Consider the following 26,017-nt stretch of genomic DNA (forward strand, 5'->3'; position numbering starts at 1 on the left):
AAGGAGACTGGCGCCAAAGCGAACGGTGAGGAGGAGGAGAGAGGCGTCGCGCGCCTTTGCGAGATAGCTCGTCGTCATCCGGCCTTGAAACGAGTTTGGCGCCGACCAGCTCGACGAGAGAGAGAGTGAGCCAGAGAGGAGGAGTGTGCAGCCATGGCAAAGTCATCTACTTCTGCCCCCCACACCGTCTGGGCAGCAGGACACGCTCTCGTTCTCGTGTCGACGTTGACGATCCTGCTCGGACTGATCACCTTCAACGGTCGATCCAGTCGGGCCTACTACCTCGCTTATTCGGGCGCACTCGTCTCGTGGGGCATCGTCGTCGTAAGCTGTCCCTCCTGCGACTCGGATGATCCCCCTCTCGGATCTCTATAGCTCGACGAGCACCGCCTAGGCTGACCGTGTGACTCTTTCTACGGAGCGCTCACCTATCCTCACGAGAGCGGTCGTTGATGATAGCGTGCATGGACAGTATAAATCGCTAGGCATACCCTCTCTCAATAGGGCGTACATCCAGAGGGCCCTGCTCGACGAGAACGTCCAGTATCTCCTGCTCGCGCTCTACTTTTTCTTCAACAAGCCAATCCAGGGTACGCTCAGATCAAGCCTGAGCAGCTCACCCGCTCGACTGCTAAAGGATGCCTGCAGCGAGCCTGATCCCCTTTGCGACCTTTTCACTCTTCCACACTCGTCAGTCCGGCCTACTGACCACAGCAAGGGAGCAATGCTGACGCGTTGGACAGTGACGTTTGCACGAACGATCTTATTGCCAAAGCCTCCTGCGGCATCGAGCAGTAAGAAGGATGCATCGCCTGCTTCGGCCGGTGCCAATCTCTCAAAGTCCATTCAGGTCAGCTTGCATGCTCGTGGGAGTCGCAATAGCTGATGCAGGCATCGCTAGACATGGGTCAAGAAGAATTACGAGCACGCCATGTTGTTCGTCAGCTTTGTCGAGCTGGGCGTCATGGCACAAGTCACGCTGGGCGCTCTCACTTTCCAGAACTCTTTCCTTATTCCCATCGTCTATGCCCACTTTCTGTTCGTGATCACGCTCTTTCCATGGCGGCCAGATCGACTGACGAGCGAGTGAGACAGACGATTCAGATATTATCTGTCGCCGCAGACGCGCGATGCTTTCGCCTGGTTCTCACAACAGCTCGATCATCTGACGGCGAACCCCAACTGTCCGCCTGCTGTCAAGCGGGGCGTCAATGCCGCTCGCGATATCGTATGCTCCTCTCACATTGCTCAATCAAGCGTTGACCGTGCGCATGCAGATCATACGATACGCCGAGAGCGTGATCGCAGTACAGCAGCAGAGCGGCTCTGCGCCTACCACAGGCTCTGCTTCTACTTCAGGTAGCTCGACCGCCCGGCCATCGTCAGCTTCGGGAACGACATCCTCAAGAACTGCTTCTGCCTCAAAGTGAGCTACCGAGCGAGCAAACTGAAAGTATACCGACGAGTTTCGAGCGTCCGTGAGAAGAAGCCAAAGTTGTAGTTCTTTACGCGTGCATCCCTCTCTTTTGCGCGCTTACGACAATACAACAACATCGACAATACATGATCTAGGGAGCTTCATCGAGCGATGGCTCGTGGACCTTTGTTTCGCATTTGCCTGCCTGATGATTCTGAAGGCAGCGGCGTGTGAAAGGCGGACCACATTCCCCTCACGCTCTCGTTGGTCGATTGGACAGGATGCTCTGCCTTTATCCTACGCAGCTTCTGGCCCGACGCATCGACGAGCAGCTTGACCTTTTGCTGTACTCCCGTTCCTTCCAATCCTCTCAAGCAGATGACTTTATCTCGTCCATTGACTGTGCCGATCGCTTAGCTCGACCATCGGCCCGCAGCAGGGGAGGCGGCTAGAGCGTACCATAGTGTCCCCGAACGATGGGATGACCGGCTTTGCGTTGCTTGACGATGACCTCGACAGAAGGTACGCTCCGGGCAAACTCGACGACGTCGTTGGCGAGGAAATCTCTCAAGCCACGATTGCTCGCCCAGCTCTCCGAGTACTCAAACACGAGCTTGTGACAGGGTAGGGCGAAGCTTGACAAGCCCGGTTGAGGTAGGCTTGCGAGCCTTGCCCGATGGATGATTGCTCTTGCTGCCATTGCCAGCCAGAGGATGCCCGACTTTGGCTTCGATGGTGCAAACCGTCTGGCGCGCGACTTTGGCTGGCGAAACTTGAAATTGTCCAAGGAACGCCCAGCTTGGCAGCGAAGGCGCGAGAGAAGTCGGTGAGCGCAGCGCAAGGCCGGCTCTGGATCAGTTGACCGGTGAGCTCGATCACGTCTCGCGAGGACGCAATCAGTCTCGCTGCGTCCCGATCAGCCGTCGCCGCAAAATCGAGCGAAAACAGTTTGTCTGGTCGAATTTCTGCCGGCCGCCGAGGAGGAGCGATCAAACGGAAAAAGAGATTGACATTGGAATATCAGTCCATTGACAACCCGCCCCTTCCCTACTTATCAGATGGCGGCCGATTCATCAACGGTAGCCGACTCGACCTCCGCTCAGGGCTCGCCTGCCACGCTAGGCAAGCGGAGGAGAACAACACCCAAGGGGCGTTCACCCTCGCCCGGTACACCTGCCAAACGGAACGCGACAAATGGTACTGCTGCAGACGCAAGGTCCAAGTCACCCGTGATACGCAGAACGCGTGGCAAAGCGGCGGCGGGGACAAAGATAGAACCCAAGCTGAAGGAGGAAGAAATAGAGACCCTGTTTGAAGCGATACCTGATGATGGTAGCGCTGCTCTGCCATCGCGAACGCGCAAGAGCTTGATCACTGTCATGCGGAAGTACGTATGACCACGATCAGTCGAGGGTGCTCAGTTAATGGGAGCGCAGCATCGATCCGATAGGGATACTCGACGAACGACTACGACACGCGGACAAGCTCCCTTACGCCACTCTGGCGGAAGCACTCGACCATGAGCTCACTGCTGACTCTTTCATGGTCAGCTTGGTAGTCTCAGGGATAGCACGAGCTGACGGAGTAGAGCAGACCGTCGTCGGACGAGCTTGTCAGGCTATATTGACGCGTCAAGCGACTCTGACGATCAATGAGAAACGCGGGGATGGCCGATCAGAGGAGGCAGAGGAAGCTCCACTCACGCTTGCTCAGCACAATGCTGGATCCAGTCACGATCCCAAGCTAGCACAGAAGCGACTGGAACAATACCGCCGAGAGGGCGAAGTCCTCCATCTCACGACGACGTTCAGCGAGACCGTTCGCAGTATCCTCAACGATGCTCTACAACGGGATCTATCTGCTCGACCAATTTCACCAGATCGTGCGTACTGACGGCTGAGCGCTCAATCTTGCTTATGGGCAAAGCAGAGGGATTGCCCTATTACATGCTCCATCGTACCGTAGCAGGCCGTTCAGACGTCTACACTGGCCCTGCTCAGCTCACGCCGGAAGACGTGCTCCGGCTGGCAGAACGTAAGCTTCTTGTTCTTATGTGACGACGACGAAGCTCAGTCGGCTGCAGTGAAAGATACAGATGTCGTCCAGATCGCCAATGGCCCTACGCGGCATGACGAGCTGAAACCATCTCAGCCTCACAAAACGCTCGGGAGCATTCTCTCGGCTGGTCTTGCGCCTGCGCGACAACTCATAAGGCCGAAGCTGTCAGAGCCCAACATGCTCTACTACGATCCATTTGCCTCTTTCGCGCCCTCTTACGATTCTGCCGGTGCCTCATTGTCTTACGGACAGCAATTAGAACGCTTGATGAGCAGGCAAAGAGCATCCGAGGCAAGGCATCGACCTGCCAGCGGACCTTCGTCAAGAGCGATCGAACCTATTGCGATAGAAGACCCTGGCGAGATCGATCCTCAATTGCTGGAGGGCTACAGCCTGAACACGAGAGACATCATCGAAGCTGTGGAAGATATGGCAGAAGAAGAAGAGATCACTCGACGCTTGGTCGAGAATGCTGGTCGATTGAGGTCTTTGCAAGCCGCTCAGCTCAACCGACTCCACGCACAAGCTCGCAATCATGATATACACATTCCGGTCAAACTAGCTGCGACCGAACAGGAGGCCAGAGAAGGTGCGCCGGACTCTTCTGACCCTTTTGCGAGCGCTGACCCAGTTGTGGGCGTAGCGAAATATCTGCTAGCTTCACTAGGCAGCCTCGTCTCGATCTGCAGCTCGCAAGACTCGCTCATACCGTCAGCAGAAAGCCTGCGCAGGGCGCAAGCAATCTACATACCCAAATCTATAGACGCGAGCGAGGAGCAACACGGCCTGCTCGGAGGCGAGCATCTCCAGCGTGCCTTCCCAGACTCGGTGCTCACTGCACCACCTCAAGCAAGAGGCCAGCCGATCATAGGCAATACTGGCACATTTGCAGCTACGAGTGGCGCGTACATTCCGCCTGCCAATCCTACTCATGCCCCTCGTACCTTCTCGCTCGACAATGCGGCCGAGAAAGAAGGCGCGCGAATCCGTCAACTTCCGCCGACGAGCTACGTGCAGCCGAGGCGTTACAACATCAGCTATGCTGCATCCAGTCCGACTGTCGGGCCTCATGCTCGCAAATGAGCACTCGACTGAGTTCGGAGCTCAGCTTCTACAACGCTCTTGCCGAGCTTGCGACGTTGCCGCTCTTCCAGAGCAACTCGTTGCGATTCTATTCGTCTTTGCACGATTCCGCTCGGCTTGATGGCCTGTGGCTCGACACCGAGCCAAGAGGGCGGCGAGAGATGGTCAAGAGAGATGACGACGGCATCTACGTACTGATGCTCTCGCCCTATCAGATGAGCTCAAGAGCAAAGATGTAATGACTCACTTTGCATTGCAAAGCTCCGAGAGCTCGTTCTTGCAGTGACAGGACGGGATATGAGCCAGTCTCGCGTTTTGTGACCTGATACCCATTGAGCCTCAGCAGCACGGAAGCTACTTCACTCACCTCAGCACTCCAGATGCCCAGAATAGTGTATGATGGTCGCAAGCTGGCAAGTTGCTCTACGTCCTGTGCACAAAAGAGGTCCCAGCTCGAGCAGAGACATGTGATGGTCTCGTCTGGTGTCGGCAGCCGGGTAGCGCCGATCTGTAGTGCGTCTATTTCCTCGCGCGACTGTTGCAAGGCCTCTCCTAGCGTCGTCTGTGCACATTGATGCGGCAGATAGGCTGCTATACCCTGCTCGGCCGGAGAGGTCGTTGCGAAAGCTTGCAGGAGTTTCGCGTCGACGCGTGTCAATGCATTGACATCTGGCGTCTCGTTGCTATTGCCTTGTAGGATGCGAGAGATTGCATCTGTAGTAGAGACGCCTTGCGTTCGCTTGCACTCTTTGTACATGCCTGCTTGCTTGACAAACCTGTAGGTGTCCAGACCATCCGCATCGGTAGACACGTCGTCGCCTATACTTCCTTTCCTTCAACGGCGTGCCGCAGCACGAGGCTGGGAACATACCGTGTACGACAAAGTCGATGCCATGTTGCTTGACGAAAGGAATCTCTGCCTGAGTCGGATGAGTTCCAGAGGAAAGCGATGAGGTCATCGCGCGCCTGTGACATAAGGTGCATCTTGCACAACGCAGTCCACCCAGCGACACGCTGACAATAAGCAGGCTCTATGGATGCACAGTCGTCAGTTGGGCACACAGTCGATCTTGAGAGCAGAGCACCTCTCGGCCAGCGTCATGACAGGTGGACCTTTATTGAGTGTGATCGCCTCGTCAGAGTGCACGCCGGCGTAGAGCTCCTGCCCGAACTCCTTGGCCTGTCGCACTGCATTGCCGTGACCGTAGTGGAAGAGGTCGAAGCAGCCATCGACCCAAATTCTTGTCATGCGGCTTGCCTACAGCGCTTTCTGCTCGCTTAGCGCGACGCTGTCGACGCATGCCCGATGTCTGGACGGCTCTCGTCGAATATCTGGAGCGCGAGCACGGCCTACAAGCGCGAGATGCCAGAGTCGATCTGTCTGCCAACGGAGCCGGCCTGCGGGGGCTTGTAGCCACTCAGGATCTCGCTGCCGGCGAATGTGCTCTGAAGATCCCTCGAACGAGTCTCGTACACGCTCGACAATGCGGGCTGCTGCTCGACCGGCCCGACCTCAATACGATTCAGCTCGTGAGCTTGTACGTTGCTCGGCAGCGTGACAGCGACGATCCGTTCATTCAGTCGTTGCCTCGCGACTTGTCAAGCTTTCCTCTGCTTTCACAGCCCTCGCTCGAGTCACTGCCAGCATTTGTATGCGGCCCGGTAGCAGATGTGCAGAAGAGATTCACGCAGGACTGGCATGCTGTCGACAGCCACAATGATGATGAGATCATCGACTTTGACGCGTTCAGATGGGCCTGGCTCTGTGTCAATTCTCGTTGTGTATGGCTAGACTTGGACTACGAAGCGCACGAAGAGAACTTCACGCTCGTGCCTCTGCTCGACATGGCCAACCATTCTTCGACGTGCGCCAATGCGACTGTCAAATACGATCATGCTCACTTTGAGCTCAAGTTGACGCGGCCGGTCAAGCGAGGAGAAGAAATCGTGTTTGAATATGGCGGCCACGATCAGGCGACGCTCTGGGCAGAATATGGCTTCATCGAGAGCAGTAATCCCCACGAGCGCATCGACCTCACTGCCCGTGTCATGTCGCTCCTCGACAAAAAGCAAGCAAGTGTGAAAGTGCTAAGGCAGCACCACTATCTTGGGTTTGTCCACACGTATGTGCTATCGCTCGCAGCTCATAAGCAATGCAGTGACTACACCCTTGACTGGGTGGACGGCACCATAGCACCCTCTTGGCGATTGCTCGTCGCACTCAGATTGCTTTGCGCCACCGAGCAGCATGATGCATGGCTCAGCATGATCGCTGGAGAGCGCGATGACATCTCTACAGACAATGACCAGCGGGTCGGCGACTTGCTGGCCAACCTCGCGCAGGCAGAACAAGCACAGATGCAGGAAGACCACGCCAAGGCGTCGTTGCCCGTCGTGCGTGAGATGATACGCGGCAGGCTCGCCATGCTCGATGCTTTTCTGGGAGCAGTGTAGTTCTAGATTGCTGCAATCACAATCTGCTAGCGCGAGTTGCAAAAGGAATGGCCCTTTACAGTCTATATTGCAATGCTAGCCAACACTGTGTGACGCGCCTGCGCAGCCTTAGACCGCTCTCAGTCTGAGCTTCTGTATCTGAGCTGACAATGTGCTAAACTCTGCCGGACTGATCATACCCATCTCATCCTCATCGCGCAAATCTGCTTCGATGTCCTGCCCTGCAAGTCAGCTCGACGACGTCAGAAGCAGGTATTGACTTACGTCTATAATTTTGGTCATCAGGGCGCTCGTAGTGCCAAAGTACCTTGCCAACTTCGCCGCACGCTTGCAAAGGACGTCGTGACGCCGCTCATGCGTCTCCTCCGATGACACGAGCGGGCTAGCACAAGCCTTACAAGGTTCGTCCGCCGTCGACGGCGAAAGAGTCGAATCCGCTGTACCGTAAATGCTTGCCGCATCGTCAAGCAAGCTCGTATCGTGCTGCGTAGCCCAATCTAACGATGCTGTGATGTAGCCAAAAGCCGATAGTCTAGACGCTTGACGTGACATCGGCTTCACTTGTCTCTCTTCATCATCTTCGGTCACGTCGCTCTCGTCCAAGCTGCTGCCGCGCGTGCGACGAGGCGTACCAGAACCTGCCGAGCGAGGACCGTAGCAATAGCCGGCCGGTGGCATCTTGCCCAAGATCTTCTCAAGCTTCTGAGCGCGCAGCAGGTCACCCACACTAGGAGCCCCGCCATCACTCATGCTCCCGATCTGGCCATCGTCTTCCGATAGGTCACTACGATTGCCTGTGCGGAGACTGTCGCGCGAGCCGGTACGTTTGAGTACACCGAGACGCGAGCTCGTCCGTCGGAGCATTGCGCCGACTTGACGGGTCGACATCCGCATGACCGAACTTCTTCGCTTCTCTTCCCGCGGCGTGAGCGGTGCAGAATAGCCTAGGGCGAGCGAGACCGGCACGCGTTCGCCAAGCAGCCGCTGAAGCTTATTGAGCTTACGCCGGCGCTCTTCACGAGCACGCAGCTGCTCTGCACGGGTGAAGTCGCCGGGTGCGCAGGACCACGGGTCGAGGTCTTTGGTGTCCCTCATGCGTCCGATCTCGGGCGAAGTGTAGTCAGTCGTCGAGCCGACTGCAGACGAATTGCGCGACATGGCATCGCTACTGGCAAAGTCCTCGCTTTCCGAACTCGTGAAGAAATAGGAACTATGTTTGCTGACGGCAGCGGGCCGGACGGGGTTGTCCAGCGATTGTCGCTGTGGGAAGGCCGGCGAAGCAGACGATGGTCCCATCGGCGTATTTCCGCCTTCGGGGTGCTCGAGAGCATCAACATCTAGAAGCTGACGGCTTGCCGGCATCGCCGAACTGACAAGGTCATTATGCGCTTTTTCATTGAGTGTCGCTCCGAGCATATCTTGCAACTTACGACTGCGCTTCACGAGGACCTGGCGACTTGCTAGATCGAGATTGTTTACAGTAGGAGGCATGAGGGTGGAGCCAAGTGGTGTCGCATCAACAGCTTGACGGATCGCCAAGTCAGCAAAGGGCTGCGCATTATTGATATTGCCGAGCGAAGGCATCTTCGAAGCGACGGATGAGCGGCGATTCTTGGGCGTGCTAATAAGTTCGCTGTCGCTGAACGCACTTCGCTCATGCTGAGCATGAAGCAGTGCAACCTCTTCGCCATCAAGAGCACTCGAAAGACTGTGCTCTGTCGTCGACGTCGAGACGGCAAGCTCGCTTATGGGAGATTCTGACGGCATTTGGATCATGCTGTGGCGGAAGTGTGATTTGGATGAAGGCGTGAGGTCAGAGATGTCCTCTGTCACAAAAGTCTGACGCGTCACAGTGACGGCGCCTGTCTCGGCAGTTTCAGTGCGAATGTTGCTGATTGACGGTTTGACTTTGAGCGTCAAGAGTGAGTATGACGAGTGCCGCCGGCGATGCTCTCGCGGATCGGTGATTTGTGCAGCGGGTCCGAGTCCCGTTGGCGTCTCGCCAAAGAACCAGCGCATCTTGTCTCCGCTGACAGTCTGCCGTCGAGCTTCTGTCGCGACAGAATGCTCCATGATGGTTGCCTCTTCTGTCGATATGTCCGATAGCGCTGGAGTGGGCGCGCGTGGCTGACATGGCTCTACCGTCTCTTCGCGCTCATCGTCGCCTTCGTCTGCATCTGGAGGCGCAAGGGCTGCACGACTCGGTCTGCGACCGACTCCGCGATTGAGCGAATCAGCGAGCAGCGTGCTCAGGTAGCGCTCTGATGCATTGCTATCCGTCGCAAGGTTGAGGAACGCACAGATGGCAGACTCATCCTCTTTCGGCAAGCTCGGAATACTCTCGGAATTCGTCAGCCGGGGTGTGGTATCGCCGGTGACCATGCCAGCGGTCTGGAGCGTCTTCAGATCAAACGCCGATCGCTTTCGAGACGATTGCAGGCCAAAGCCGTACTCTCGCATGGAGACGAGAGAAGCGAGGAGATTGATCATGATGGCTCGCTTAGCTTGTGGCGTCGGCAGCTCGGCGAGCCTGTGAAGCTCGTGATGGGTAGCAGATGACAGTGTTGGCAGCGAAAGCGTGCCAAATGAGTCCCATAGGCTGCCAGGCTGCTGATCAACCTCAAGGGTAGCCTTGTCCGCTAGCGCGACGTAGCGAAGGCAGGCGAAACACGCCTCCTGTAGCATCTCGACTCTGGTTGCTTTTGTATGAGCTTGCGAGACCGCCATAACGGCAGGATCCTGCGCGACCTGTGCTGGCAAAGTTAAAAGCGCTGTCGGGGAGAGATACTGGGTAGCAGGTCAGCCGAGGACATCAAGCAGGTAAGCGAGCGCACCAATTGGGTAATGACTTGACGCCAAAGCGCGTATCGAAGGTGCTTGACCGGTCGCAAGGAGTTCCGCCGGGCAGACGTATCGCCCTGATCATTCTCTGAAGATGTCGAGCTGGACTCTGACGGGCCGTGTCCATTCACCACGCGTCCAGCAGCAGGCATCATGGGCGTTAAGCGTACTGACGAGCGCCGGCGACTTTCCAAGCCGGACAGCTTTGCGATCGCCTGATTCGGCATACTGTCCGATGGCTTTGCGCCCAATCCGAGGCCGACGAGTGAGGTTGCAGCAGACATGCTACCACGCATAGCAGCTTGACTTGCGCGACGCCTGACGACGGCGTTGGGCGCAGACGGATCGATAGAGCTCCGTCGATGTCGAGGTGGTGCCGCCGCCGGCTGTGCAGCATTTTCAGCCGCATATTGCAGTGTCTGTATCTCTGCTAGCAAGTGGATTGTGAACAGCACAAGGGCAAGCTGGGCGCCTTTGTCTGCCGTCTCGCTGGAGCATCGCAGCAATTCGCGAACGTATGTCAAGCGCTCATGCGGGTCACCGAGACGTGCTAGCAGCAGAAGCAGAGGTGATGAGGCTGTGGGCGAGGATGCGTTGCTCCCTGTCATAGCGTCGTTGCCAACTGGCAGGAGGGAATCCTCTCGCGCGTCGTCAAAGTGATCAGAATCGCTGGCCGCTGACGTAGGGAGTCTGGATGTGCTCGCCACGGGTTCTGTACCGAACCGGTAGGCCGCCAGGGACGCTGCGAGGTCCATGGGCAATCTGACAAAAGGCGAACCAGCACACTGTCCACGGTCGCCGCGCGTGTTTTCGACTCGCGCTGCCGCAATGGGCCACCTCCGATCATGTCGATCAAAGTGATCGGTCTGATCGCGGGATGGCAGATCTCTGCCTCCATTGCGCACTTGGTCTCGACTTCCGTCTGCTCGCCATTGATCGTACGGCATCGGACGAGATCGCACTGTATAACATCTCACTGTCATCACACCCACATATACACCAGCTTGACCACCATGGACACACAGTTCATGGCCTCCATGATGCACGCTCTGCCGGCGTAAGTCGCGAGAATGTGGATACAAGTCACATCAAAGGCTCATCTACCTTCGAAGCAGGCTTTCGAGCCAAGGCTCTCCTTACGTCGCTTCTGACTCGAGCGCCTCAACCAAAGTAGCCTCGAGGGATTCTGCTGTCGGTCTCGGCTTGCCCAGAGAGCATGCAGAATCAACGGCCTCCAGCACAACCACTCGGGAACGCTTTCACGACTCGTACGAGTCTGCCCAAGATCCATACGTCGCCCCAGACATTCGCGACGATACAGACGCCTCTTCGGTCGAAGATGTTGGAGCTGAGCTCACACCAGACCGCAGAGAGAGCGTGCCCTACGAGACAACGAGCAAACTCTTCCCCGCGCCTCGAACTATCGTACAGCACGATCAGACAAAGTCAAATCTGGCCAGTTGGGCGCCCACGGCTGCACCTGTTCCGACGCAGACTGATAATCTGCCCGAGGTCGGCGAATCCAACATGACAGCGCTACCTATCTCGAAAGTACAGCAAGAGCTCAACTCTGGCCTGCTTGCCATGATGTCACTACAGATCTTCGAAGATTTGCTGAAGGATCCCTTGGGACGGCATCGCTTTCGAGAGTGGTACATCACCAACAGGGGACATCCTGGCAAAATTGACATGTATTGGGACGCGGCCGTCTTTGCGCGCCTGCTCACGCAACTCTCCTTGGGCGCCACGGGCATCCGGCATCTCTACGTTCAAGACGGCGCGCCCTTGCCCGTCCATCTGACATCGGAAGCCGAGAAGGAAGTCACGAGCACGCTGCTACAGCTCGAAGCCGTGCAATCCTCCTTCCAGATTGCGCAGTCTGAGATTCTGCAAGAGATGTATGCCTCAGAGTTTCCGGCGTTCGTGAAAGCCAAGCTCGTGCAAGAAGCGCATGTGCAACTTGGCAAGCTACGGCTCGACGCAGAAGGCAATAGCTCCGGGCTAGGCGACTGCTGGTGTTTGACGAATCCGAGACTCAAAGATCATCCTATCGTCTTGGCTAGTCCTGGCTTCGAGGATCTGACTGGGTACACGCGCGAAGAGATCTGCGGACGGAACTGTCGCTTCTTGCAAGGTCCATCGTCCTCGCAAGAATCGGTGGGACGGATCCGCGATGCGCTCAACCGTGGCGAAGGTTGCAGCGAATTGATCCTGAACTACAGGCGATCAGGCCAACCTTTCTACTGCTTGCTGACCATCATGCCACTGAAGTCAAAGTCAGGCGACATCGTTTACTTCCTTGGCGGCCAAGTCGACGTTGGTTCCAGCTTTGCCAACAAGGGAAATCTCAACGCTTTCCTGCTCGGCGGAGCAGAGGCCACGAATACTGCCACCGGTAACAACAGCTTTTCGCCGACGATGGTCGCCTATAATTCTGCTTTGGCTTCGGGTATGTCGGCAAAGCAGAGCTATCGTTCGGCAAGTCAGCGAGCTGCAGCTGGCACGCTCTATCAGGACGGCAATGACGACAAGTCGCTCTATGATGCTGTCCAGCCGAGGAAGACCTTAGCTTCTCGTATCTTCAGCACTGGTCGCAGCAAGCGCAACGTGTCTTCGGCCACTATGACGCCCAAGCAGGGCATCGTCGGCGCGGAAGCTTCGCTTGGCGCTACCACTTTGCCAATCGATCAACAGATCGAACGCTTCGAGTCTGCCTACACTCGCGTGCTCGTCTTCAGACCTATCAAGACGAAACTCGAAGTTCTCTTCCTGACGCCTATGCTCTTACAATATCTCGGGCAGACAGATTATAATGCCCATCTTTCCCGATATGTCCATAAAGATCTCTTGTCGCTCTTGACAGCTGGCACCAAAGAGGCCACGCGAGCCATGCGACGAACTGTGCTTGGTCGAGTCATGCTCGGCAAGCCTTACTCGATCGAATCCGTTGGCGTCAAATGCCTCCATCAGGCAAAGTTGCTCAGAGAGGCAGACTACACGACCAAGTGGACTCGACTACATATCACGCCACTTCAGGAACGACAAGGCAATGTCGTCGCCTTCACTGCTGTATTTGCTTGATTCGTGCACAATATCTATGCATCATGAGTGTTGGGACGAGGTTCGGCTTTGACCACGATCAGCTCTGCCATCGTCGCGTCATCGTCTATAAGATTGTCCAAGTGCGCTACGCTCAGGCTCAGTCGCATACACTCGGGAGCTATGGCCTCTGAGCTACAAGATGTGTCATCGACACTTGGCCACTACATGCTGCAAGGTCAGTCTCTCGTCAGAGCAGAGGCATGTCGCATCGGATCATACGAGTCATGTCCTACTTTGCAGACGGTCCCCTGCTTCATGGCAACGCTCGAGCATGCAGGCTGATGCTGTGTCTGTGCAGGATGGACACTCAGCGATCGTATTTGCAGCAAGCGTAGGTCGCTCGACGCTCTACCGGGCCTAGCTGATCTCTTGGACACAGCCGGATGCCCAGGCGTACCCCTCATGACGAAAGCCAGTCAGCAGTTCTGTGCGAGATGTGATGAGCCACCCGTGGACGGACACTCCTCTCGTCCCCAGCCGATAGCTTCGGGATCCGTCGTGCCAACACTCGCCCACAAAAGAGCCTCCACCTCAGCCTCTGTCTCTCCCGCCCCGAGTCTGCCTGCACTGGGCGATTTTGAGGATCTCCGCTCAGGCGCATCGACCCCTCCCACACCTCACTCAACTGCGCCAGGTCAGACGCACGATGAGGAGGAGCCCGAGCTCGTGCAATTCTCGGCGACAGAGATAGCACTCCGGCGAGCTCAGTCTGACCGCGCAAGTGAGGCTATTGGCCAATTGCTCCTCAAAGGATGGATCATGCTCGGCGATGCGTGTCCTGATACGTCATGCTATGGCGTTCCTCTCATGGCTCGACCAAAGAGAGCCGCTCAGAAAGAGGGGGAGACGCCAGCGAGAGATCCGAGAAGTTTCTGCGTCGTCTGTGAAAAGAATTACCTTCAGGCGAGCGATATGGCAGCATACGAAGCCTTCCAAGCCGGATCGTCCGAGGCGACGAAGTCTGCGGCGACGGCAACGAGCAAAGACGATCAGACAAGCAAGAAGAAGCGAGGGTTTGCTAAGCCTGCAGAAACGAGACCCCTTGCGATCAGGCCCATCGAAGACAGAGCGCGCAAGACTCAGCGGGTCGACGTGCAGCCGCAGATGGCGCGAGATACTCTCTCACAAGCGAGCGGTGAGCCAAGTCTGCTTGCAGCCTGCGAGGCAATACGCGCCAAGATCGTCCAGCAAGCAGCCTTGCTGGCCACTTACGACGACGCAGACCGGCTGAAGAGTTCAGCAGAGACGATCTTCACTCTAGCTCGAGCGCTCGAGCAGGTTCACAAATGTGTATAGTCCGCGTGTGATGTATGTTGTGAGTAGGCTCGATCGGGAGAAGAACAGTCATTGAGCAAGCCTGCAATGTTACAATGCTCGGAGAGATTTGCGGCGAGTGGTCCTCCTAAGCCTGGCCAGAGTTTAGACTTCTGCCAGCGGTGCAGGCTCCTGCGCGGATCAAGACATCAGCATGTGCCCGTACGCAAACACGGACTCGACCCACCTTGAACTCTGCGCCGACCTTGGCGCCAGTCTCGCCAGATCCAGTTGACTCGCCATGCAGACCAAAGAGGACAGATTGATCGTACTTGGGCGCCTTGAGGATCTTGACCTTGCGGACGTAGACGTTCTGGAGCGGGTAGATGCCCTGGCAAGACTTCTCGATCTCTCTGCCGATGACCTCTGGCACAAACTTGGCGACGAGTTCCTTGAGATCGCACGAGTTTGACTCCCGGATCATGATCTCGAACATCTTTGCACGGATCGCGCGGACTTGGGACGACTTGGCATAAGTCGTCTTTCGGACTTGGCTCTGGCGCTTCTTCGTGAAGCCGATGGTGAACAGGCGGAGGAGGTAGCCATCCGTCGTCTTCACGTCGACGTGAGCCTCGATCAGAGTCTGCCACTTTCGCACGAGCGAGCGGAGCTTGTCAGAGGTAAAGTCCATTCCGTGGAAGTTGGTCAGACAGTTCTTGCCGTTGACTTCGTCTATTCTCAGCTTGATCTTCCTGAAGGACTGTTCGTCGTCCTTGTTCAAGTCGGCGAGAGAGAGCTCGATGACCCGTCCCTTGAGACCGTCGGCTGCGTTCTTCATGCCCTGGCTTCGGTTGACGAGCGTCTTGCCGGCATTGCGAGTCTCGAACATCGAAGGCGCCTTGATGTCGAACCAATCCTTTCGTGAGAAAGGATCGACCTTGCTCTTCTTCGAGCCCTTCTTTGACTTTGACAGTCTGCCAACATGCCCCATCAGTCACCTGCTCGTAGTCAGATTGCCCGCGAGGCACTCACCGCTTGTTCTTTCCTACCGCCATGCTGTCGAGACTTGTGGCTCACTCGTAAGTTCGCGAGTGGATGCGGCTGAACAGAATTTCTCACGATCTCGCTTGGGCCACGTCACTTCGAAGGACGCGCAAAGTCGCGCGACACCGACACATCTGACGTGTTCCTCCAAGGAGCCTCTCTATCGCTAGAAGCGGATGCTATTGGCACAAGCCACCCGACGAATTGCACATATGGTCAGTCGAACGACAGCCAGCACAGCAGCTGTCGGACTTTGTTGATGTTATATACAATGCTGACACGTTGCAACACAGACTCCCGCTCTCACCAACGGCGCCCACACCAGCGCAACTCCCCTTGTTGGCCGTCAAGTCGTCCTCGTCTCTGCCGTATGCCTGCTCCCGTATCAGTGAGATACGCGAAGAGGACTGAGCGCGAGTGACAGGCACGCACACCTGTTGGATCGTTCAATGGCGGCCTCAAGAAGCTTACAGCGCCTCAGCTCGGCGTCGTAGCCGTCAAGGCTGCTATCGAGCGGGCCGGCATCAAGCCAGACCAGGTTTGCCGAACCTGGTCCATATCTGAGCTGCCGTTCTGATCATCTCCTGCGAACAGGTCGAGGATATTTACATGGGCAATGTATTGCAAGCTGGCGTTGGTCAGTCGCCTGCACGACAAGTCGCTATCGGAGTAGGATGCCCGGAATCGACCGAAGCTACCACGATCAACAAAGTACGCTCAGGCGCGCAACATATAATTGGCGCTCAGTGTTGTGCAGGTCTGCGCGTCTGGCATGAAGGCGATCATGCTTGCCAGTCAAAACATTCAAACCGGCCAGCGAGACATCATGGTGGCAGGTGGTATGGAATCAATGAGCAATTCTCCGTGCGTACGACTGTTCTGGAATGGTCGTTTACTGAAGTAGGTTGTGGCACAGGTTCTACTTTCCTCGTAATGCTGCCTTTGGTCATCAGTCTGCGCAAGATGCCATCGTCAAAGACGGCCTGTGGGATGTATACGGCAGTATTCACATGGGTTCATGGTACGTATCCTGTTCTGCGGACCAATTCGAACGTTGAGATGGAGTGACCCGCAGCACTGAAGAGCTCGCGAGCAAAAAGTCGATTACGCGCGAAGACCAAGACAATTACGCGATCGAGTCCTATAGACGAGCCGCGGAAGCGTGGAAGTCGGGCGCATTCGATGCAGAGATCGCGCCCGTCGAGATCCCAGATAAGAAAGCTCCTATCACAGTTCGGGAAGACGAAGACTACAAAAAGGTGCAACCCGATAAGATGAAGTCACTTCGCGGAGCTTTCAAGCCCAACGGTGGTACCGTCACTGCAGCCAACGCGAGCAACCTAAACGATGGCGCCAGCGCTGTTGTGCTCATGTCCGAAGAGAAGGCGCAAGAGCTCGGCCTCAAGCCTCTTGCAAAGATCATCTGTATGCCCGCTGTATCCTTTTGTTCGTATACACAGAGCTGATGACAACCCAATAGCTATGGCAGACGCTGCTTGCGCTCCCGTCGACTTCGGCATCGCTCCTTCGCTTTCGACACCGATCGCTCTCAAGAGAGCTGGCCTCTCTGTTTCTGATATCGCTCGATTCGAATTCAACGAAGCCTTTTCAGCTGTTGCTATTGCCAACAGAGAGATCCTCGGTCTCGACGCATCCAAGCTCAATGTTTTGGGCGGAGCGGTTGCGCTAGGACATCCCATCGGCTCTAGCGGTTCTCGCATCGTCGTCACGCTGGCTCACCAGCTCAAAGCAGGCGAATACGGGCTAGCGGCTATCTGTAACGGCGGCGGTGGCTCGTCGGCTATCATCATCCAACGTCTGTAGAGCAGGATGCATGCCTGATGCGTTCGTGAGTTTGCATAATATTAGTGCGTACACATGATTGCGCGCGAGTCTATAGCTCTGTGCGGGTTTCTGTTTGCACTTCTGCTTGCGTCTCCTGCTCCACGTTGCCTGGCTTGCCGTCTCTGAGCTTCGACTCGAGATTGGCCGCCCATAAGGCGGCACCGATCTGAGTTGTAAAGAGCAGAGGGATCGATACGATGGGTACCAAGCTGAGCGAGAGCGCTGCCACACCGAATCTACCAAGCGCCTGTCAGTCTAAACCACACGAGCTAGTAAAATAGACGAACCCGGTGTAACCGCCGTTCTGCTTTGCGACGAAGTCTTGCCGATCCTTGCCCTTCAAGCCCTTGAGCTGGAAGTACCGTTCATGGTATGACGGTCCACTTCTGCTGCCGTTCCAGAGCAGGAAGAGTGCTGTACCAATGCCAGGAATGGCGTTAAGTGGCAAGGTGATGACATAGCGGAAGATTGAGGTAAGCGAGAAGCGATTGAGTGGCTTCATGATGCTCTTGCCCAGTTGCTGCACCTTGTTCTTACCTATTCTGCCACCAGAGATCTGTCGCCCGTTCGACACAAGCTCAGAGTGGCCTTTTTGTATCATGACTTCGTCGAAGATCAGATCCAGTGCATCTGCAAGCTGCAAAAAAAAACCGTCAAGTCCTGTGCACTATATGCTGCGTGCACTTACGAGAAATGCGCGACAGATGAATGTGATGATCGCCGCACTTTCGCTGAGTACGAGTGGAACGGCCGCAATGAATGCCAATGGGCCAGAAACAAAGGCCAGCATGCCGACTTGAGGCAGATAGGTCAGAATGAACATCAAGACGACAGTGATCGTGCTCGCCGTCAGGCACTTGACGAGGACGCCCTTGACAGACATGAGCAGTCCTGGATGCTGTACAGCGTAGAGGATGCCTTGCAAGGGGTACAGATAAGTGCCACTGCTCGCGAAGTCTTTGCCAAGAGAGGCATATTGCGAGAGCTCTTTGTTGACATCTTGCGCTGCTGCTTGAGCGCTTTTCGATAGCTTCGACTTGGCGGTCCGAGTGATGCGCGATGTCGAGTCGTCCGAGTTCGACATGTTCAGCCGAGCGACAGAAGACCAGAGCTTTGACTGTGAGGTCGCTTCTTGCAATGATGCGACGTGATGACGTAGCAGCTTTCGAATTTGAGCTTTGGGCCAGTCGCGCTGAGCTCCCGCGCAGAACGCGGTTCGCAGACGATCTACTTCGGCTGCTTTGGAACGCGCATAGGCGCCAATCATCAACGCCGCATACGAGTATGGCCTCATATGACTATCTCGGTGCATACTTCAATGATAGTCCAGCACTGGACGGAGGGGCGTCCACCTTTTCACGGTCCATTGGACCGTCAACAAACCGATATCTCGCCGAGTCAACAAACCTGACGCATTCCAGGCGAGAGGAGCCAGTGATCCACAAAGTGCAACAGTCTGAGCCAAGACGATCCGCATACTATGGCTCGCATGTCCGTCCGCCATCTAGCATCATTGCCGACGTGCACGAAAGCGGAGTCTTGGGTCAGACTATCGGGCCAGCCGTTCCTTTTAAGGATGTCAGCAATAAGCAGTCTCGCGATCAGCTCACCGTGCAGATTTCCAAGCCCGAACGATGTTCCAGACGGATTGTGACGCCTACACAGCAAGAGCAACGCGAACGCCGGGAGAGGCTGCGACCGCAGCTTGAGCAGAATCACTTTGTTGCACCTCTTAGCACATCTCGCGAGCCTGGCAGGGATTCAGCCCCGGGACGTGTGCAGGCCATGCAGCCCTTACAATCTGAACGCTTCTCGCAGGCAGCAAAGGAGGCAGAAAGCGATCACAGGCATGCAGCGCAACGGGAACGGATACACGAAAGGCCTCCTCCCCAGCAAGTCGAGCGCAAACAACGACCGTACTCTGAGCATCTTCCACTACCATCCGACCGTCTAGCAGAACGTCGACAGTCGGCTCCCGACTGGCCGCAGGCGACGTTGCAAGCTCCGCCACTCGAAGAGGATACACGCAGGCGCTCGCACGATGGTCGATCTCGCGAACGTCGACGTGACCCGGAAGCAGTTCGACCCAAGGAGCAAGTCCGTCCTCAGCCTGCATCTCAGCCAATCGTACAGTCCCGTCAAGAGCTCGTGCGACCGCCTTTGAGTAGCATCGTCATGTCTCGCAAAGTCGTCGTCGTGGGTGATGGAGCGTGCGGAAAGACCTGTCTGCTCATCGTTTATACAGAGAACCGTTTCCCAGAGGTACGCTCCCGGATCGATCTGGTGTTACGTGGCTCATCTGAAGAGCAGGCATATGTGCCGACGATCTTTGAAAATTATGCCACGTTTGTACCAGACCCTTCCTCCTCTGCCGACTCTGAGAGACTTATCGAGCTCATGCTGTGGGATACTGCCGGTCAAGAAGAGTATGATCGATTGCGACCCCTATCGTATCCTGAAGCCTCAATTATCCTCGTCTGTTTCGCCGTCGATTATCCTGCTTCGCTGGCCAATATAGAGGACAAGGCGAGTATCGACTCAGTGTCTAGAGGCGGTGCTAACAGTCAGCACAGTGGTCGCCGGAAGTTTCGCACTTCTGTCCAGATGTGCCGCTCATCATCGTGGCGAACAAGATCGATCTGCGTAAAGATTCACAGACGATCGCGATGCTGAAAGCGCAAGGCACGGCACCCATCACGACAGAGCAAGGCATTGCAGTTGCCAAGCGACTCGGAGCACGCTATGCAGAATGTTCAGCACGCACAGGTCAAGGCGTTAGGGAAGTCTTCGATCTCGCGCTCAGAGAAGCTATCAAGACGCGCTCTTGGGCAGGCAAGCGCAGACGCAAATGTGGGATCCTATGATGGCCCGACGCGAAACTGATGACCATGTTGTTTATTGCACACTATTGTCACAACGTCAACGTAAAGGTTCGTAAAGCAGCGTCGCTACCTGCAGAGACGATTGTCGTTGTATCTCGCCAGACCACACCGTTGACACCGCCGGGGTGGGCACTCTGTCAGGAGATCAGGACTCTCAGCTGGCCGTTACGCTCAAAGTCAATGCCTACTGACCTTGATCTGGGTGTTACGCATAGGTTTCTCGACAGACCAGACGATGACATTGGTGTCCAATGATCCGCTGACCGCATGCTTGCCATTTGCACTGAATGCGATGCTCTGCACTCGAGCAGTGTGGAAGACCCATTGCGAGATTGCAAGAGCAAAGTCGGGCGCTTTGTACACGAGAATCTTGCCACTTGCATCGCCTGCTGCTATCAGTGATCCTGCAGGGTCAAAAGCTAGCGCAGAGATGGCTGATCTATTGTTGATGAGGGTATGTTTGAGCTGCGGTTGAATGTGTCCGCCAGCGTCGTAGATGTAGACTTTGCCATCATCTGCGCCCACAGCTAGCAGCCCGCTCTCCGGATGCGCTGCGAGAGCAGTGGCAGTGTAGTCCAGTGAGAGATCTGCCTTGCTATTTGATGTGATATGTGTGACGGTCGAGGCCGTGAGCACAAAAATCGAACCGTCTTTGCCAGCTGCGATGCCTTTGGGTTGTCCGCTGGTCGCAGAGGTGTTCGAGCTGAAGCCTGTGCCTGTGTTGTCGAGCTCCCGCAGAGTATCGTCCATTCCTATGGAACGGGTCGTGCCTTTGCTATCGCTGACGATCCCTACGATTTGATTTGTGTGATGCGACCCACCCAGTGGCGCGCAGATGCCCGCAGGGTCGAACGTGTACATCTGGCCATCGTACGAGCCGGAGAAGAGCCGACCCTTTGCATCGCATGCAAGTGCAGTGATGCCCCTCTGGTGTCCGTACAGCGCGTTGACCTCTGTTGCATTTGGGCTGCGCGAGATGAGATTGATTTCGCCTGACAGTGATAGCGAAACGATCTGATCCGGCCTGACCCACGCAAGCGCTACTTGCTGGTTCCCAACAGCACTGCCGAGCTTTGTCTTGATCTCGCGAGTGTCTATAACGCGTCGCTCAGGCACGCTATAGAACTTGACTGTGCCATCTGCACTGCATGTAGCGAGCTCCTGTCCAGAAGGGCTGAAAGCGATGCCAAAGATACCGCCAGTATGTCGATCCGGACCATCGAAGGGACCGATGAGCTCGCCTGATTTGCCATCGAATAGCAGAACCGTTCGGTCAGATGAAGCCGTGGCAAAGTACTTGCCGCCTTCTTCGCTGGAATATGCAACGCAATTGACAAAGCCAGTATGCTTCTGGAGCGAGAGGGTGTACTTGTACGGGACATTGCTCAAGAGTACGGCAGTCGAATCGTCAGACACCGTCACTGCCCTGAAAGGTCTTTCGCTTTTGATGGCAATACCGTTGATAGGCTTGGAATGGCCGATGATCTCGCCGACTGAGCTGCCCGTGTCCACGGAGAAAGCGTGACCAGATCTCTCCTTGCCCTCGCCGACGGCTATGATCCTCTTTGACTCCCCATCCCAGGCGATAGCATTGATTCGACCAGCGAAAGGTTTGAGCTCGAGCTTTAGCACTTGATCCTCTCCTACCGCATCCCAAACGCGCACAGTGCCCGTTACATCGCCCGAAGCGATATAGAAGCCTGATGGCGACCACGCTACTGCGCTCGTCTCCTTGACATGACCAAAGTACGCGAGCGTCGGGGACGAATCGTCGAGTGAGCGAATGAAGATACCGCGGCCGTTGCAGTACGCTATCCGCTCGCCTTTGGGATCTAGAGCGATAGAGGCCGATTTACCCCGGATTGTACTGGGCGAGGGAGGGTGGACAGCGCCTTTGCTGACCATGCCGAGCTCGAAGTCGGTGACGCGGTGACGTGGAGCTCTCTGGAGTCGATCGAGGTTCGGCAGACCGCGACGGGCACATAGCCGAAGAAAGCATTCGTGCCCTATCACCTCGTCCTTCCTCCGCACAGATTGACGAGTGGCAAGATGGCAGCACATCCAGTCACACGAATGATCTCGCCATCGTGCGCTCTTACCTTTGCGTCTGCTTGCCACCACATTGACAGAAAGTACACAGGACATGGGCGATGATCGAGGACAAGTTCTCAGACTTTGGCAAGGAGACGCTAGCCAAGGTTGTCGATTTCGTCGAGGCAAGCTCTAGGTTACTATCTCATACTTGTGCAGAGACTTACATCGTCTCTGGTTTGCAGTATGAAGTCACGCCAGCAGAGGGCATCTACCATGCGCAGATCTCCAAGGACCCGTCACAGAGATGGAAGTCTATCCCGCCCATCCTTGCCGATCTCCAGAGCAAGGCAAAGTCGCTCGGTCTCTGGAACCTGTTCCTGAGCAAGGCACACTACCCAGAGTACGCCTACCCCGCGTTTTTGCGCTCTTTACATGGCTGACCACTCCTCGACTAGCCATGGCGTACCGCTGACAAATCTCGAATATGCGGTCATGGCCGAGATTCTTGGTCGTACAGGGCACCTAGGCCCTCAGGCCACAAACACTTCTGCACCGTCAGTCGCCACTCGATACGTGACGGGCTAGGCTCACAAATGCTCACAGTGATACCGGTAACATGGAAGTGTTCGCACGCTATGGCACAGACGAACAGAAGAAGCAATGGCTAGAACCACTCCTGCGTGGCGAGATTCGATCTGCCTTTGCTATGACAGAAAAGGGCGTCGCATCATCTGACGCGACCAACATCCAAACGAGCCTGCGCAAAGACGGCAACGAAATCGTCATCTCTGGTCGCAAGTGGTGGATCTCGGGCGCAGGTGATCCACGCTGCAAGGTTCATCTCGTCATGGGCAAGAGCGATCCCGACAACAGCAACAAGCATCGTCAGCAGTCCATCGTCTGGATCCCCGCCGATGCGCCTGGCGTGACGATCGTTCGACCTATGCAAGTCTTTGGCTACGACGATGCACCAGAGGGGCATATGGAGGTCCTCTATGACAATGTCAGAGTGCCAGAATCAAATCTTATCGCCGGATGGGGGCGCGGCTTCGAGGTCATTCAGGGCCGTCTTGGTCCAGGCCGTATCCATCACTGGTGCGTCTCTCGCTGCCTATTTGATGCTTCGGCTAATATCAGGACAGTATGCGAGCGATCGGAATCGGCCAGCGCGCTTTGGACTTGATGATCACACGCGTGACTGATCTCGAGCGAAAGACGTTCGGCAAGCATCTATACGAGCATGGTCAGTTCATAGCAACCTTGCCACCGAGCTTGCCTGATCTCTTGATCCCAGGTACGATCGTGTCCGGTATTGCAAAGTCACGCATGCAAATCGACCAAGGCCGACTGCTCGTATTGACTGCAGCTCATCAGATTGACAAAGGCCAGCAAGGCTCTATCACAGCACCGACTGATGGCTCACAGTATCTGATGACAGTCCGCGCGAAAGGTGCCATGAAGGATATCGGCATGGCCAAGGTCGTCGTACCTGCTATGGTCGGCGAGGTGCTCGATCGAACCATGCAAGCCTATGGCGCAGAGGGCATATGTCAAGACACATACCTCGCACAAGCATGGGCAGGTGTCCGCACCCTCCGCTACGCAGATGTATGTACTTGCTCTCCTCTAGCATAGGCAGAAGCTGACCCGTCGATCGATCGACAGGGACCCGACGAGGTCCATACGCTTCAGATTGGCATTATGGAACTCAAGCGAGCCAAGGACCTGCACGAGAGGCTTGCAAAGGTGATCGAGGCCGAGGAAAGCCTCGCCAAAAAGCATGGGATCAAGCATCATTTGTAGTCTTTCACTTATGCATCTGTGACACGTGCACGCGAGGTTTTGTTCGAGCTTTGACATTCCTCGCCATCGATGTCAACTTTGATATCACGATGAACGTCCCGAGGAGCAAACGAGAGGCGATGCCTGCCAAGAAGGTCATCATCATTGGTATGCAGTCTTCTAGTCTGCCCTCATCGAAGCTGATATCGCGAGCAGGTGGAGGAGTCGGCGGAATCTGTACGGCCGCTCGACTCGGCAAAGCTGGCGTCGATGTGACCGTCATCGAGAAGAACGATACCGTCGGAGGACGATGCTCTCTTCTACATGCAGACGGGCACCGGTTCGATGTAGGACCAAGTTTCTACCTCATGCCAGAAGTCTTCGAGGAGCTCTTCGACGATCTAGGCGAGTCGGTCTCGGAGCATTACACGCTCAAGAAATGCGAGCCTAATTACAAGGTGTACTATCACGACGACGAGACGGTCACGCTCAGTACCGACATGGCTCAAATGAAGCAGGAGGTCGAGAAATGGGAGGGCAAAGACGGCTGGCATAGATTCCTGGCGTTCATGAGAGAGGCAAGTGTCGGTACTTCTGAGTCTCGGCAGCGAGGCTGAGAGCCTACGCACGCAGAGTCATGTGCACTACGAAGACTCGCTGAGGCAGGTCTTGCATGCGAACTACGTCAGCTATCAGTCGATGATCAGGCCGCACTATTTGGTGTAAGGTCTTTGGTCACAGACGTAGCCAAGCTGACAGCAAGAACAGTATGGCGATCAAACTCCACGTCTTTGACAATCTGTACCGACGAGCTTCCAACTACTTCTGGACAGACCGGCTGAGGCGCGCCTTCACATTCTCCTCGATGTACCGTCAGTCGGATTGGGTCTTCGTTGTGCGTAGCTGATCGTGGCGCAGTCGGGATGTCACCTTTCAACGCGCCCGCAACTTACAACCTGCTACAATACACTGAACTTGCTCAAGGGATCTGGTATCCCGTCGGCGGATTCTTCAGCTTCGTCAGAGCCGTCGAGCAATTAGCAAAGACCAAATTCGGCGTCAAGATTTTGTACAACACACCGGTCGGGTCGATCAAGCTGAGTGACGACGGCAAGACTGCGAAAGGCGTCGTGCTGGCAACAGACGAGACGCTCACAGCCGATCTCGTCATCTGTAATGCCGATCTCGTGTATGCTTACAACAATTTGCTGCCACCTACGCAATACGCAAAGAACCTCACCAAGCAGGCACACACCTGCTCATCCATTTCCTTCTACTGGGGACTGAATCGTAAAGTCGATCAACTGGTAACCCATCAGATCTTCCTTGCCGAAAATTTCAAAGGCTCGTTCGATCGGATCTTCCAAGATCACAGCTTGCCGGACGAGCCCAGCTTCTACGTCAACGTACCGAGCCGCGTAGATCCCACTGCAGCTCCCGAAGGCAGAGATACGATGGTCGTCCTTGTGCCAGTGGGTCACTTGACTGGTGATTCTGGCGCACTCAAGGTAGAGACAGAAGGCGGCGGCGCAACGCATCGCAAGAGTCAAGACTGGGACGCCATCGTTGCTCGAGCACGAGCGCATGTCATTGCTGGCTTGACGGACAAGCTCAATAAGCTGGCTGCAGCGTCTGGACAGAAGAGCGTGATACCGGAAGGCAAAGACTTTTCAGCGCTCATTGGGACAGAGCTCTCCCATACACCACTCACATGGCAAGCGAATCTCAATCTGCATCAAGGTTCAATCTTGGGACTGTCGCATTCGATTTTCCAAGTTCTTGCTTTCAGGCCCCGTACTAAGCACGACACGATCGATAGACTTCATTTCGTCGGCGCTAGTACTCAGTAGGTTGCTTCCTGATATGATCGCATCAGCTGACGCTGTTGCTCTCTGTAGTCCTGGAACTGGCGTGCCTGTTGTTGTCTGCGGCTCCAAGATTACGAGCCAGCAAGTCCTGGAGGAGCTTCAGATCGATCTCGCCGACAAGCCCAGCCAAGGTCGATCACTGAAGAGTTTGGACAAGGTTGTACCACCCATGACACTCGTCATCGAATCATTCCTGCTCAATTACGCTTTGCCGGGAGCAATCGTACTCTTTCTCATTTGGCTTGCAGACTTTGCAGAGTCACGCTATGCACAGAGTGGCACGTTCGACAGGAAGCAAATACAACATTTACCCTTTGCAGGACCCTTTTCACACCTGCTCAATTACTAGACAT

General features: G+C 55.7%; 15 protein-coding genes across 15 annotated transcripts; 9 read left to right on the top strand and 6 right to left on the bottom strand.

The window, feature by feature from the left end:
- Positions 1 to 153: 153 nt before the first annotated feature.
- Positions 154 to 1,798, top strand: L969DRAFT_68040 (uncharacterized protein; the record flags this gene model as incomplete). The annotated part of the gene is made up of 7 exons (XM_014709353.1): positions 154 to 324; positions 473 to 590; positions 649 to 690; positions 744 to 850; positions 902 to 1,038; positions 1,096 to 1,228; positions 1,278 to 1,798. The coding sequence occupies 7 exons, from the start codon at positions 154 to 156 to the stop codon at positions 1,428 to 1,430; spliced, it is 861 nt and encodes a 286-aa protein (XP_014564839.1). The 3' UTR covers positions 1,431 to 1,798.
- L969DRAFT_91128 (uncharacterized protein) lies at positions 1,479 to 2,205 on the bottom strand. Its single transcript, XM_014709354.1, has 2 exons — positions 1,877 to 2,205; positions 1,479 to 1,817 (listed from the first exon to the last, which is right to left on the bottom strand). Exons 1-2 carry the CDS (start codon positions 2,115 to 2,117, stop codon positions 1,579 to 1,581), a joined length of 480 nt encoding a protein of 159 aa, XP_014564840.1. The 5' UTR covers positions 2,118 to 2,205; the 3' UTR covers positions 1,479 to 1,578.
- A 91-nt stretch (positions 2,206 to 2,296) lies between these two features.
- Positions 2,297 to 4,664, top strand: L969DRAFT_279374 (uncharacterized protein). The gene is made up of 6 exons (XM_014709355.1): positions 2,297 to 2,804; positions 2,854 to 2,962; positions 3,011 to 3,299; positions 3,347 to 3,451; positions 3,501 to 4,064; positions 4,119 to 4,664. Exons 1-6 carry the CDS (start codon positions 2,476 to 2,478, stop codon positions 4,556 to 4,558), a joined length of 1,836 nt encoding a protein of 611 aa, XP_014564841.1. The 5' UTR covers positions 2,297 to 2,475; the 3' UTR covers positions 4,559 to 4,664.
- Positions 4,587 to 5,807, bottom strand: L969DRAFT_97485 (uncharacterized protein; the record flags this gene model as incomplete). The annotated part of the gene is made up of 7 exons (XM_014709356.1): positions 4,587 to 4,622; positions 4,663 to 4,752; positions 4,806 to 4,880; positions 4,926 to 5,377; positions 5,430 to 5,474; positions 5,525 to 5,589; positions 5,644 to 5,807. 7 exons carry the CDS (start codon positions 5,805 to 5,807, stop codon positions 4,587 to 4,589), a joined length of 927 nt encoding a protein of 308 aa, XP_014564842.1.
- A 57-nt stretch (positions 5,808 to 5,864) lies between these two features.
- On the top strand, positions 5,865 to 7,012 carry L969DRAFT_97486 (uncharacterized protein; the record flags this gene model as incomplete). Its single annotated transcript, XM_014709357.1, has 3 exons — positions 5,865 to 5,968; positions 6,025 to 6,669; positions 6,718 to 7,012. The coding sequence occupies 3 exons, from the start codon at positions 5,865 to 5,867 to the stop codon at positions 7,010 to 7,012; spliced, it is 1,044 nt and encodes a 347-aa protein (XP_014564843.1).
- On the bottom strand, positions 6,940 to 10,644 carry L969DRAFT_91132 (uncharacterized protein). Its single transcript, XM_014709358.1, has 3 exons — positions 9,847 to 10,644; positions 7,277 to 9,799; positions 6,940 to 7,228 (listed from the first exon to the last, which is right to left on the bottom strand). The coding sequence occupies exons 1-3, from the start codon at positions 10,459 to 10,461 to the stop codon at positions 7,121 to 7,123; spliced, it is 3,246 nt and encodes a 1,081-aa protein (XP_014564844.1). The 5' UTR covers positions 10,462 to 10,644; the 3' UTR covers positions 6,940 to 7,120.
- A 222-nt stretch (positions 10,645 to 10,866) lies between these two features.
- L969DRAFT_55472 (uncharacterized protein) lies at positions 10,867 to 12,934 on the top strand (the record flags this gene model as incomplete). Its single annotated transcript, XM_014709359.1, has 2 exons — positions 10,867 to 10,910; positions 10,969 to 12,934. The coding sequence occupies 2 exons, from the start codon at positions 10,867 to 10,869 to the stop codon at positions 12,932 to 12,934; spliced, it is 2,010 nt and encodes a 669-aa protein (XP_014564845.1).
- Positions 12,935 to 13,009: 75 nt separating this feature from the next.
- L969DRAFT_91134 (uncharacterized protein) lies at positions 13,010 to 14,317 on the top strand. Its single transcript, XM_014709360.1, has 3 exons — positions 13,010 to 13,130; positions 13,254 to 13,286; positions 13,335 to 14,317. Exons 1-3 carry the CDS (start codon positions 13,076 to 13,078, stop codon positions 14,249 to 14,251), a joined length of 1,005 nt encoding a protein of 334 aa, XP_014564846.1. The 5' UTR covers positions 13,010 to 13,075; the 3' UTR covers positions 14,252 to 14,317.
- Positions 14,299 to 15,281, bottom strand: L969DRAFT_91135 (uncharacterized protein). Its single transcript, XM_014709361.1, has 3 exons — positions 15,242 to 15,281; positions 14,457 to 15,183; positions 14,299 to 14,401 (listed from the first exon to the last, which is right to left on the bottom strand). The coding sequence occupies exons 1-3, from the start codon at positions 15,262 to 15,264 to the stop codon at positions 14,375 to 14,377; spliced, it is 777 nt and encodes a 258-aa protein (XP_014564847.1). The 5' UTR covers positions 15,265 to 15,281; the 3' UTR covers positions 14,299 to 14,374.
- Positions 15,282 to 15,429: 148 nt separating this feature from the next.
- On the top strand, positions 15,430 to 17,077 carry L969DRAFT_55356 (uncharacterized protein; the record flags this gene model as incomplete). The annotated part of the gene is made up of 8 exons (XM_014709362.1): positions 15,430 to 15,468; positions 15,547 to 15,621; positions 15,678 to 15,791; positions 15,848 to 15,964; positions 16,011 to 16,117; positions 16,170 to 16,274; positions 16,329 to 16,678; positions 16,734 to 17,077. 8 exons carry the CDS (start codon positions 15,430 to 15,432, stop codon positions 17,075 to 17,077), a joined length of 1,251 nt encoding a protein of 416 aa, XP_014564848.1.
- Positions 17,078 to 17,147: 70 nt separating this feature from the next.
- Positions 17,148 to 18,225, bottom strand: L969DRAFT_26820 (uncharacterized protein; the record flags this gene model as incomplete). The annotated part of the gene is made up of 3 exons (XM_014709302.1): positions 17,787 to 18,225; positions 17,386 to 17,735; positions 17,148 to 17,334 (listed from the first exon to the last, which is right to left on the bottom strand). The coding sequence occupies exons 1-3, from the start codon at positions 18,180 to 18,182 to the stop codon at positions 17,148 to 17,150; spliced, it is 933 nt and encodes a 310-aa protein (XP_014564788.1). The 5' UTR covers positions 18,183 to 18,225.
- A 92-nt stretch (positions 18,226 to 18,317) lies between these two features.
- On the top strand, positions 18,318 to 20,020 carry L969DRAFT_91137 (uncharacterized protein). The gene is made up of 3 exons (XM_014709363.1): positions 18,318 to 19,360; positions 19,409 to 19,624; positions 19,672 to 20,020. Exons 1-3 carry the CDS (start codon positions 18,383 to 18,385, stop codon positions 19,960 to 19,962), a joined length of 1,485 nt encoding a protein of 494 aa, XP_014564849.1. The 5' UTR covers positions 18,318 to 18,382; the 3' UTR covers positions 19,963 to 20,020.
- L969DRAFT_68069 (uncharacterized protein) lies at positions 19,671 to 21,914 on the bottom strand. Its single transcript, XM_014709364.1, has 2 exons — positions 20,173 to 21,914; positions 19,671 to 20,114 (listed from the first exon to the last, which is right to left on the bottom strand). Exons 1-2 carry the CDS (start codon positions 21,883 to 21,885, stop codon positions 20,010 to 20,012), a joined length of 1,818 nt encoding a protein of 605 aa, XP_014564850.1. The 5' UTR covers positions 21,886 to 21,914; the 3' UTR covers positions 19,671 to 20,009.
- A 35-nt stretch (positions 21,915 to 21,949) lies between these two features.
- On the top strand, positions 21,950 to 23,817 carry L969DRAFT_80513 (uncharacterized protein; the record flags this gene model as incomplete). The annotated part of the gene is made up of 8 exons (XM_014709365.1): positions 21,950 to 22,067; positions 22,121 to 22,196; positions 22,257 to 22,414; positions 22,470 to 22,568; positions 22,618 to 23,109; positions 23,157 to 23,257; positions 23,309 to 23,622; positions 23,680 to 23,817. The coding sequence occupies exons 1-8, from the start codon at positions 22,030 to 22,032 to the stop codon at positions 23,815 to 23,817; spliced, it is 1,416 nt and encodes a 471-aa protein (XP_014564851.1). The 5' UTR covers positions 21,950 to 22,029.
- An 89-nt stretch (positions 23,818 to 23,906) lies between these two features.
- L969DRAFT_20505 (uncharacterized protein) lies at positions 23,907 to 26,013 on the top strand (the record flags this gene model as incomplete). The annotated part of the gene is made up of 6 exons (XM_014709298.1): positions 23,907 to 23,964; positions 24,013 to 24,380; positions 24,430 to 24,518; positions 24,565 to 24,668; positions 24,715 to 25,642; positions 25,695 to 26,013. The coding sequence occupies 6 exons, from the start codon at positions 23,907 to 23,909 to the stop codon at positions 26,011 to 26,013; spliced, it is 1,866 nt and encodes a 621-aa protein (XP_014564784.1).
- Between the last annotated feature and the right edge of the window lie 4 nt (positions 26,014 to 26,017).

Source organism: Mixia osmundae (genome assembly GCF_000708205.1).
Source record: "Mixia osmundae IAM 14324 unplaced genomic scaffold scaffold_16, whole genome shotgun sequence".
NCBI classification, from domain to species: Eukaryota; Fungi; Basidiomycota; class Mixiomycetes; order Mixiales; family Mixiaceae; genus Mixia; species Mixia osmundae.